This window comes from Neofelis nebulosa, chromosome 18, assembly GCF_028018385.1.
Source record: "Neofelis nebulosa isolate mNeoNeb1 chromosome 18, mNeoNeb1.pri, whole genome shotgun sequence".
NCBI lineage: Eukaryota > Metazoa > Chordata > Mammalia > Carnivora > Felidae > Neofelis > Neofelis nebulosa.
Genome location: NC_080799.1, coordinates 9951565 through 9963874, shown reverse-complemented (window position 1 = coordinate 9963874; position 12310 = coordinate 9951565). Strand labels below are relative to the sequence as shown.

Sequence of the window (12310 nt, the reverse complement as noted above, 5' to 3'; positions counted from 1 at the left end):
AAACAGCTATAGGTAAAATGTAAATGAATGTGAATGGCTGTAAATAAAAGAAAATTTTATTTACAAAAACCAGTGGTCGGCTGAATTTGGCCCTTGGGCTTTTGCTGACCCCTACAGTAGCTTGTGGACTTTAAGAAGAAAATCTTTTTATTTATTTATTATTATTATTTTTTAAATACAATTTATTGTCAAGTTAGCCAACATACAGTGTGTACGGTGTGCTCTTGGCTTTGTGAGTAGATTCCCATGATTCATCACGTACATCCGGTGTTCATCCCACAAGTGCCCTCCTCAGTGCCATTACCATTTTTCCTGCCCCTGTGCCCCTCATCAACCCGCAGTTTGTTCTCTGTATTCAAGAGTGTCTTATGGTTTGCCTCCGTCTCTGTTTGAAAGTATCTTTTTCCCCTTCCTAGCTTGTGGACTTCTTGAGGGCAGGTCTCATATTTGACTTATTCTTGAATTGATTACAGTGCTGAGACACTATCCTCTGCACTATATGAGCACTTACTGTTTGCTTTTTGCAAATAGAGATAATGTTGCCTTCTCTGGGTATCTTTTTGAGACAAAAAGTTGTGTGTGTGAAAATTATATGTAAATAAAAGATAGTAACCATTAACCTACAACAAAGAGTATGAAGAGTACTGAAGAGGAAATCAGTTACTGTTACTCTTTGGGAAAAATCCAAAGAGAATCCATAAAAAACTGTTAGGAGTAATAAGAGAATTCAGTTTCAAAATATAAATAAATTGCTTTCCTCCACACAAAGAGGCAGTGGGAATTTAGAGGGTAGAGACTAACCTGGAATTGTTAGGGAAAACTTCATGTGGCTCTATGAGGAAGGTAACACTTGAAATGTAGTTTGTACCAGATTATGGAAGACAAGATGAGCTATTCATATTTAATTCTGTGAACAATAGGAGGACAGCAGTAATTTTTGAACAGGAGAGAAACATGGGATGGTTTTGGTGATTGATGTTTAGGCTTTGAGATTAATCTGGGAACTGTGTAGGAAGAGTTCAAGAAGGAAAAGCAGGTGGGAAGTTGATGTGGGCTTGCTAGGATAGTATTCAGGTAGAGAGTGATGGCATTATTGGGAATAGAAATAATGAGTTGGAGTCTGTAATCCTTCCTGAAAAGAGGGTTTTGGGCCATAACTTTGGAAAACTGCTACAAACTTCTTGAAAAGTCATAATACTTAGGGTATTTAAGATTTTCAGAAGACCTCCAGTAAAGAAACTGTAGCTTGGTTTAACCTTGTGGATCTCAAACTTACTTGATCTTAGAAGCCATTACAGCAGAGTGAAGTTCTAAAGAACACAGATGGGGGAATGTTTTATGTGATTTGATAGTGAACAGAATATAGAGAATGATGAGAGGGATTACTGAAAAAGTATGATTATACGATTTTTATTCAAGAAGAAATCTTTTTTTTTTTTTTTTTTTTTTTTTTTGGTTTATAAAAGTAATGCATACTTGTTTAAGTATGTAAACACTACAGAGTTAGTAAAAGAATCTGAACATCATCGTCCATCCTCACTCCCCAGAAGTGGCTGTGGACAATGAAGTTTTAAAAAGCTTGGTGACTGGGAGGCTTATTAATAAGCATTTATAGGGGCCAGGAAAGGCCTCATGGAGTTAAGGAAGTCTGAGGACATCTTTGGAGGATGATTAAGCTGGGAGGGAGGATGGTGGGGAGAGGACAAAGGTAAAAGCCTTAACAAAGGCAGGGAGACTAGAAGCTTATTGATTGGGACTGGGGAAAAGCAGATATAACTCAGGTAAATTTTAAGGCAGTATGGTAAGAGATTTTAAATCTAGCAGTCAGTTGGAGGAACATTTTTAGTTATGAACAGAGTGGGAATATGATGATAGTAAGCCTAATACTTGGATGTGTATGAATGTTCTCATGCCTGGTCCTTCCTTGCCTTGCAACACAAATATTAATTGATCTGGCCAGAACTGGAGATCTTAAATTTTTTTTTTTTTTTAATGTTTGTTTATTTTTGAGACAGAGAGAGACAGAGCATGAATGGGGGAGGGTCAGAGAGAGAGGGAGACACAGAATCTGAAGCAGGCTCCAGGCTCTGAGTCGTCAGCACAGAGCCCGACGCGGGGCTCGAACTCACGGACCGTGAGATCATGACCTGAGCCAAAGTCGGACGCCCAACCGACTGAGCCACCCAGGCGCTCCCAGAACTGGAGATCTTAATTAGTTTCCATTTAGATTGCTTCCCATTTTCTGCTATCATGAAGAATCCAGCAATGACCATCTTTGTGCACATGTTGACACTTTAAAAAAAATTTTTTTTAACATTTATTCATTTTTGAGAGTGAGAGAGACAGAGCATGAGCAGGGGAGGGGCAGAGGGAGAGGGAGACACAGAATCTGAAGCAGGCTCCAGGCTCTGAGCTGTTAGCACAGGTCCTGATGCGGGGCTCGAACCCATGGAGTGTGAGATCATGAAGCTGAAGTTGGACGCTTAACCGACTGAGCCACCCAGGCGCCCCAAGTTGACACTTTTGATAATTGTCAAACTGCTTTCCAAAAGAGTAGAAACCTAGACTGTCAGCTGTGCATGAATGCACATTGCACTCTTTCCTTGCTTATACTGGGCATGTTCGTGAGTTTAATAAGTAGAAAGTAGCACTTAATTGTTTCACTTTTGCAAGAGCTTTGGAGTTCAAGTCATGGTTCCAGTCCTTCCTGATTTATTTTCCTTACTCATAAAATCAAAATTCTACACCCCTCCTGAGGCATTGTGGGTACTAACTGAATGAATGCATAGGGAAGCATTTTCTTGATGAAGGTGTAACACAAATAGACTCAAGTTCCAGTCTTCTAACAAAAAATGGGCAAAGGGTATGAATAAATAATTCATACCTGAAAAGGGAAGTCTACTATAAAAACAAATGGGAAAATGTTCAGCCTTACTGATGATGTGCCTGTTACTCTTATTTTCCAGATGAGAAAATTAACCTGGATGGGTCCATCTGACAGAGTTCTTTACCAGTTCCTTATTTGTCCTGTGTGCCACATGGTTTTTAGTCTTTTGTGTTCCCCAGTGCCTCACTTAGCTTTGCTAAAGAAATGTTTGAATGAACTTGAATTAATTCTCTAGATAGGTTTTTCTGCATTTTCTTGGTAACTAATAATGTGTTTGTTTAGTTTGAAGGAAGAGTTCCCTGCCTGGTACGAGAAACTTGTTCTGGAAATGGTTCACCATAACACAGCCTCTCTAGAGAAGTTAGTAGATACCGCTTGGTTGGAGATCATGACCAAATATGCTGTGGGAGAAGAGTGTGATTTTGAGGTAAGTACCTGCTCCCCCCTTTTTTGGTACAATTTGACTCCATAACCATATGTCAGGATTAGAGCTTCTAGTATAGATTATAGAGTACATTTCTGTGTGCAAAATTGTGTTATATTTGAAGTTTGCTTTGCTTAGTGTCAGATATTATAAGGGTCAAATTTTAGAACCATAATCATTGTTGGGAATATTTAACATTATGTTAATATTACAAAAATTGTTACACTGTGTACTGCTGCACCCTTGTTTTCCTTGTTTTAACCCTTTTTGATAACTGCTATCTTGACTTTTTTTGGTTGTGTCATTTTTTCATACTTTGTTTCAAAGACTTTCAGATGTTTAATCCAAATCTGTGGTACCAAAAGCAAAGAATGTCATTTCACTACAATAGTGAGCAAGTTGACTTTTTTCTTTCTCTGCTAAATTTGTTTTTTGTTGTTGTTGTTGTTTTTGTTTTTTTAAATTTTTTTGTTTTTATTTGAGAGAGAGAGACCGAGCAGGAGCATGGGAGGGGCAGAGAGAGAGGGAGAGACAATCTGAAGCAGTCTCCAGGCTCTTTGCTGACTGCACAGAGCCTGATGAGGGGCTCTAACTCATGAACTGTGAGATCATGACCTGAGCCTAAGTCGGATGCTTAACTGACTGAGCCACCCAGGCACCCCTGCTATATTTGTTTTTTAATTTTGTAGCCCAGATAGCACAAGGATAACTATTACTAAAGTGATAACAACCTAAAACTAAAGCAATCCCTGTATAATCCTTTGAAAGCTTAAAGTAAGATTCAGGAGTAAGGGAACTAACATTTGTTAAATATCTATAGTGGACACTAGGCTGGTTGCTTTACCATAATGTCTTGCAGAATATGCACAGAAATGTTGAAGTAGTAAATAGGCTCAAATATCTTTCTTTCTCTTTCTTTCTTTCTTTCTTTCTTTCTTTCTTTCTTTCTTTCTTTCTTTCTTTCTTTTCTTCTCTCTTTTCTTTTGTTTTCTTCCTTCCCTCTCTCCCTTCCTCACTCATTCACTCACTCAGATATTTAAATAGCGTGTTCAGAGGCGCTTGGCTGGCTCAGTCGGTGAAGCATGTGACTCTCGATCTCCGGGGTTGTGAGTTCAGGCCCCACATTGAGTATAGAGATCACTCAAAAAAGAAAATTAAAAACAAAACAAAACTTGTTGATATTGATGTTTCAGTTAAGAGTGATTTCGTCTGTATGTAATGAAGTAGCTAACTAGCAGTGCCCAGTACTTCTCAAGCTTTAGCCTAAATAGAATCACTTAAAGGACTTCTGAATATACATTCTTGGGTGCCATCCCCTGATAGTTTGGTTCAGAAAGTCTAGGATAGGCCCTAAAAGTATGCATTTCTAACAAGCTCTAGGGTATGATGATGATACTCTGTGGATAGCATTGAGTAGTATAGCATTGGTTTAGGCAGTGAAAACATTTGGTTATCTCATGTAAGTCTTAGAGGTGGTGACACCAGATGTGGCGTAGAGGTTGGGAAATATTGTCAAGGACCTATGCTTTGTATCTTTCTGCCTTTCTGCTTTGGGCTTCTCAGTGTATTGGTTTTGTCCTTAGCTTTGGTGCCTCTTGGTTGTGAACTTACGACTGTATTCAGAGTGAGAAAATGCTTATATAAGCATTGTAAGAAAATTGTAAGAAACAGGAGGGAGTGGGTACTGGAACAAGAAGAGAGTAATGTAGTTGTGGAAGAGAAGAGTATTTCGGTAGTAAGGTGTGACCCATTTCACAGGGAGATGGGAGTAAATACCCCGACATCACTCTTCTTCCACTATCTGATTTTCTGCTCTTGTTTCCCATGGGTTGAACTCACCAAAATCTGGAGGACAAGGGAGCCCTTTGGTGTAGGCCACAAAGATCAGCCTGTATAAGCCCAGAGCAAGGTAGACCAGAATGGAGACAGATTTGGAGTGGCACGAGGAAAATATGCTGTACACATCTGGAAGGTGAAAGAGGAAAAGTTTGACAAAGGGGGAGAGAGAAATTAAAATTGGGGAGATCTGTATGCCCATAAAACGTATGAAAACATAGTGATCCAAGAAATCAAGTAAAAAGTATAGCAGGACCATTTTATACATATCAGATTAGTAAATAAGAAAAAGTAAAAATAATGCCAAGTTTTGACAAGAACGTGGAACTATTTTGATAAACACTTCAACATTATTGAAGACAATTGAATGTGCACATACCTTTTGACCAAGGATTTTTTTCTTAGATACCTTTTTTTGTTGGTGTTTTTAAATGTTTATTTTACTTTTGAGAGAGAGAGAGAGAGGGAGTGAGGAGGAGCAGAGAGAGAGGGAGGCAGAGAATTCCAAGCAGGCTTTGCACCCAATACAGGGCTTGAATTCACAAAACTGAGATCCTGACCTGAGGTAAAATCAAGAGATGGATGCTTAACTGACTGAGCCACTTAGGTGTCCCTGAATATCATTTTAATAACTAATGTCGAAGATCTTCTCATATTTTTGTTGCTATCCTTTTATATATATTTCTTTTGATGAAGTGTCTGTTCAGATGTTTGTCCATTTTGGGGCGCCTGGGTGGCTCAGTCGGTTAAGCGTCCGACTTCGGCTCAGGTCATGATCTCACGGTCCGTGAGTTCGAGCCCCGCGTCGGGCTCTGTGCTGACAGCTCAGAGCCTGGAGCCTGTTTCAGATTCTGTGTCTCCCTCTCTCTCTGACCCTCCCCCATTCATGCTCCGTCTCTCTCTGTCTCAGAAATAAATAAACATTAAAAAAAAATAAAAAAAAAATCTTTGTCCATTTTTAAATTGGATTGTTTTCTTGTTTTTGAGTTTTGAGACTTTTTTATTCTGGATACAAGTTCTTTATTAGATCTGGATACAAGTTCTTTATTTGCTCCCCACTAGGGCTTGTGTTTTATGTTTTTTGTTTTTTAATGTTTATTTTTTTGAGAGAGAGAGAGAGAGAGAGAGAGAGAGAGTGCAAGCAGGGGAGGGGCAGAGAGAGAGGAGGACACAGAACTCGAAGCAGGCTCCAGGCTCTGAGCTGTCAGCACAGAGCGTGACATGGGCCTCAAACTCATTGACCATGAGATCATGACCTGACCCAAAAGTCAGACACTCAACCTACTGAGCCACCCAGTCACCCGTTGAGGCTTGTGTTTTGATTCTCTTAACAGTGTCTTTTAAAGAGCACAATTTTTTTAGTTTTCATGATGCTGAATAGAAAGCAACTGTACCTAGTAGTATTTGTAATTATTTAATATAAATGATCTAAACATTTAAGTTAAAAGATAGAAATTGCCAGATTGGATAAAAAAGCAAGATGCAATTATATGCTGCCTATACGATGCAAATAGGATAATGGTAAAAAGATGGAGAAAGAGATATCATCTTAACATTAAAAGAAATCTGGGGTCGCCTGGGTGGCTCAGTCACTTAAGCTGACTTCAGCTCAGGTCATGATCTCATGGTTTGTGAGTCCAAGCGCTGCATTGGGCTCTGCACTGAGAGTGTGGAACCTGCCTGGGATTTTCCCTCTCTCCCTCTCTCTCTTCCCCTTCCCCCAACTCTCTCTCAGAGTAAATACATAAACTTAAAAAAAAAAAAAAAGAATTCTGGAATGGCAAGGTGCCTGGGGGGCTCAGTAGGTTGAGCACCCAACTCTTGATTTGGGCTCAGGTCGTGATCTCACAATTGTGAGATTGAGATTGAGCCCGGTGTGGAGCTCTGTGTTGGGCTTGGAGCCTGTTTGAGATTCTTTCTACCTCTCCCTCTGCCCCTCCTTCCCTGCTTGTGTGTGTGTGTGTTCTTTCTCTCTCTCAAAAAAGGAAAGAAATCTGGAATGGCTATGTAAATATAAGACAAAGTAGATTTCAGGGCAAAAAGTATTACCATAGGTAAAATTTTTTTTTTTAATTTTTTTTTTAAATTTTTTTTTTTTTTTTTTTTTTTTTAGTGTTTATTTTTGGGAGAGAGAGAGTGTGTGAGCAAGGGTGGGCAGAGAGAGAGGGAGACACAGAATCTGAAGCAGGCTCCAGGCTCTGAGCTGTCAGCACAGAGCCCGATGCGGGGCTTGAACTCAAGAACTAACTGCAAGATCATGACCTGAGCTGAAGTTGAACACTTAACAGACTGAGCCACCCAGGCACCCCTACATTTTTTTTTTTTTAATTTGAATTTTAGTTAAGAAATATTTCATAATGAGAGGGGTCAGTTTTTTTAAGAAGACACAGCAGCCCTTAATGTTTATGCATTTACTAATGAGTTTTTCAAGATATATGAAACAAAAATGGATAGAGCTATAAGAAGAAATAGATATCATAGTTATGGTTGGAGTTTTCAACACCTCTCTTAGTAACTGATAGAAAATGGAGACAGAAAGTCAGCAAGAATATGGAAAACTTGAGTTAGCATTATCAACCAATGTGACTTAATTACCATTTATAAAATACTCTACCTGATAACTACAGAAGAGACATTCCTCTCAAATGTATAGTTTACCAAGGTGGATCATACTCTGGGCCATAAAATAAATTGAAAAGGATTCAAGTCCTACAGAGAATATACTGTGATGAAAATGGAATTACATTAGAAATCAATAATAGTTATCTGGAAACTGCAAATAATTGGAAATTACAAATAATTGGAAACTAAATAACATACCTTTAACTTACTCAGAGTTAAGGGAAAATCAAAAGGGAAATTAGAAAATGTTTTGAACTGAATGTGAATGAAGGCATCTGGGTGACTCAGTTGGTTAAGCATTTGACTCAGATGATGATCTCACGGTTCCTGAGATCAAGCATGCTTGGGAAATTCTCTCTCTCTCTCTTCCCCTCTCCCACTCTCCCTCCCGCTCCCTGCTTGGATGTGCGTCTCTCTCTCTCTCAAAATAAATAAACATTAAAAAAAAAAATGAAAACACAATATATTAGAATTTGTGAGATGTTGCTTATGGTAGGGCTTAGGAGAAATGTATAGCACTAAACAACCAAGCAACTTTAAACAAACAAAATAGAAAGTTCTCAAATTATTGACTTCTACCTTAAGAAATTAAGAAAAAGAAGAGCTTTCAAATTCAAAGAAAACAAGAAGAAAAGATTTAATAAGTTTAGATCAAAGTGAAAATCAGTAAAATAGAAAACAGGAAAGTCGTGCAACCAAAAGCTGGTAATTTGAAAAGATCAGTAAAATTGATAAACCTCTAGCCAAACTCTCAGGAAAAAAAGAGAGGATACAAATTAACCAATATGAGGAATTAGATGATGTCACTACAGTCTACATATATTGACAGGATTATAAGAGAATGTTAGGAGCATCTTTATGCAAATAAATTTGACAACTTAAATGGACAAATTCCTTGAAAGATACTACCAAAATGCATTCAGCAAGAAATAAAAACCTTAACAGTCCTATATCTATTAAAGAAAATGAGTTTGTAGTTAAAATTATCTGGCAAAACTCCAGGCCCAAATGTCTTCATTGGTGAGTTCTATCAAACATTTAAGGAAGAAATAGCACCAATTCTATCCGGACGTTTCCAGAAAATAGAAGAGCGGAGGGAGGAGAGAATTCTTTGCACATTATTGTATGAGGTCAGTATTACCCCAATACTAAGACCATATAAACACATTATAAGAAAAAACTATGGACTAAGGCAAAAAAAATTTCTGTGTTCACAAAACTCCTGTGTGAACATAGATGCAAAATTTCTTTATTTTATTTTTATTAAAAAAAATTTTTTTTAATGTTTATTTTTGAGAGAGACAGAGTGCAAGTGGGGATGGGGCAGAGAGAGAAGAGGGGGACAGAATCTGAAGCAGACTCCAGGTTCTGAGCTGTCAGCACAGAGGCTGACGTGGGGCTCCCACCCATGAACTGTGAGATCATGACCTGAGCTGAAGTTGGATGCTTAACTGACTGAATCACCCAGGCACTCCTATTTTTATTGTTTTTATTTTTAGAGAGCAAGAGAGAGACCACAATCAGGGGAGAGGGGCAGAGGGGAGAGAGAGAGAGGAAAGAGAAAGTCCCAAGCAGGTTCCACGTTCAGCACAGAACCCAGCTCAGGGCTCGATCACGCAACCCTGGGATCATGACCTGAGGCAAAATCAAGAGTTAGAAGCTCAACTGACTGAGCCACCCAGGTACCCATAGATGGAAAATTTTCTAATCAAAATTTTAGCAAATGAAATGCAACACTTCCTTAGGAGAAGGATAATTCATCATTACCCAGTGGGGTTAATCCTCCAAATGCAAAGTTGTTATAAATTTATTAATAATTCTTTTTTAAAATATATTTGTAAATTTACATCCAAGTTTGTTAGCACGTAGTGCAACAATGATTTCAGGAGTAGATTCCTTAATGCCCCTTACCCATTTAGTCCACCTTCCTCCCACAATCCTTCTAGTAACCCTCTGTTCTTTATATTTAAGAGTCTTTTGTGTTTTGTCCCCCTCCCTGTTTTTTATGTTATTTTTGCTTCCCTTCCCCTTATGTTCATCTGTTTCGTATCTTAAATTCCTCATATGAGTGAAGTCATACGATACTTGTCTTTCTCTAATTTTGCTTAGCATAATACCCTCTGGTTCCATCCACATTGTCATAAATGGCAAGATTTCGTTCTTTTTGATTGCTGAGTAGTACTCCATTGTATATATTTATGTACCATATCTTTATCCATTCATCTGTTGATGGACATTTGGGCTCTTTTAAATTTATAATTCAATTAAGAACAACCAAGAAAAACTATATGGTCATCTCCAGTTTACACAAAGAAAACATTCAACAAAGTCTGACATTAGTTCCTAATAAAAACTTATAGCAAACTGCAAATAGAAATTTCTTCAACCTAAAAGAAAAAAAAAAGAAAAAAAGAAATTTCTTCAACCTGATAAAGGATATTTACAGATTAATCACCAGCTAGCATTATACCTAATGGTAAAAGACTGCTTGCTCTCCCACTCCATTTAACATTGTATTTGAGGTTCTAGCTAGTTGTATGTCAAGAAAAGGAAATAAAGGGCATCTAAATTGTAAAGGAAGAAGTATAGTTATCTTTATGTGTAGACAGCATGATTGTCCATGTAGAAAATCTGGAATCTCCCATAAAACCTCTTAGAACTAACAAGTGAGTTTAGCAGGGTAGCAGGACATAGGGTAAATAATACGAAAACCAATGTTAGCAACATGCAATTGGAAATTGAAATTTAGAAAGATCAGTACCATTTATGATAACATCAAAAATATGCTATGCTCTAGGAGTAAATCTGACAAGAGGCATACAGGATCTAGACACTAAAAATTATAAAATGTTTCTGAGAGAAATTAAACAAGATCTTAAATGATGGAGAGAGAGATTGTTTTCATGGGTCAGAAAACTCAGTATTGTTAAAATGGTAGTTCTTCCCAAAGTGATGTGTAGATACACCACAAATGCTATAAAATCCTAGCAGCTTTTCAACTATACTCAAATTAAAAAATTATTTTAAAAAACCCCAGAAGCTTTTTTATAGGAACTGTCAAGCTGATTGTAAAATTCATGTGAAAATGTCAAGAACTTTGACAAAGAACAACCAAGTTAGAGGTATAATACTGTCTGATTTTGAGCCTTATTTTCAAGTATTAAGGTGGTATGAAATTGTTGTAAAGACAGACTAATAGATTCATTGGGACACAATAGCATCCAGAAATAGACTCCTATACGTCCATCCATGCATACACACGCTGCTCATTTTTTTTTTTTTTTAAATTTTTTTTTTTTTCAACGTTTTTTATTTATTTTTGGGACAGAGAGAGACAAAGCATTAACGGGGGAGGGGCAGAGAGAGAGGGAGACACAGAATCTGAAACAGGCTCCAGGCTCCGAGCCATCAGCCCAGAGCCCGACGCGGGGCTCGAACTCACGGACCGTGAGATCGTGACCTGGCTGAAGCCGGACGCTTAACCGACTGTGCCACCCAGGCGCCCCACACACGCTGCTCATTTTTGATAGAGTTAGATGATTAAGTGAAGAAAAGATAGTCTTTTCAACAGATGATTCTAAAATAATTGGATATTCGTATGTATAGTTATATATTTATCAAAGATATTATTTTTAAGTAGTCTGTACACCCAACGTGGAGTTGGAACTCACAACCTCAGGATCAAGAGTTGCATGCTATTCTGACTGAGCCAGCCAGGCACCCCTACATAGTTGGTTTTTTTTTTTTTTTAATTTTTTTTCAACGTTTTTTATTTATTTTTGGGACAGAGAGAGACAGAGCATGAACGGGGGAGGGGCAGAGAGAGGGAGACACAGAATCGGAAACAGGCTCCAGGCTCCGAGCCATCAGCCCAGAGTCTGACGCGGGGCTCGAACTCACAGACCGCGAGATCGTGACCTGGCTGAAGTCGGACGCTTAACCGACTGCGCCACCCAGGCGCCCCCATAGTTGGTTTTTTAACAAAATGGAAGTTCTTGAACTGTGTTTACACATATGTCAGGTTAGTATAGTGATGGCCTTTTAGCCTTAGTACATCGTTACATGAATTATGAACTAGATTGTGATCATTTTATTTTTTAAGGTATCCTATTGCTGTTTAGAAGTCTGAGAAACAAAGTTGGGGAAAAAAATCACAACTTGGCTACTTTTTCAGTGGATTTTTTTGTCAGGTGAAGTGGGATATATATTGGATAATATATTTTAAACATCTTTAGGTTCTTGGTTCTTTATTATCTTTGATTCTCTCTTGTCTCCTTTATAGGTTGGGAAGGAAAAAATGCTCAAGGTGAGGATTGTGAAGATTCATCCTTTGGAGAAAGTGGATGAAGAGGCCACTGAGAAGAAATCAGACGGTGCCTGTGATTCTCCCTCAAGTGACAAAGAGAATTCTAGCCAAATTGCTCAGGATCATCAGAAGAAGGAGCCAATTGTAAAAGAGGATGAAGGAAGGAGAGAGAGTATTAGTATGTATGATGCTAGCTTTCCTTAGTGAGTTATGCTACTCTGTTTATTTTATCCTC

The 12310-nt window shown here is 38.2% G+C and overlaps 1 protein-coding gene across 1 annotated transcript in view; it reads left to right on the top strand.

The window, feature by feature from the left end:
* BAZ1B (bromodomain adjacent to zinc finger domain 1B) overlaps nucleotides 1-12310 on the top strand; it is a 73228-nt gene that overhangs the window by 10051 nt on the left and 50867 nt on the right. The window contains exons 3-4 of the mRNA XM_058709895.1: nucleotides 3170-3314; nucleotides 12052-12253. Coding sequence (XP_058565878.1) covers nucleotides 3170-3314; nucleotides 12052-12253 — 347 coding nt within the window. The remainder of the gene's footprint in view (nucleotides 1-3169; nucleotides 3315-12051; nucleotides 12254-12310) is intronic.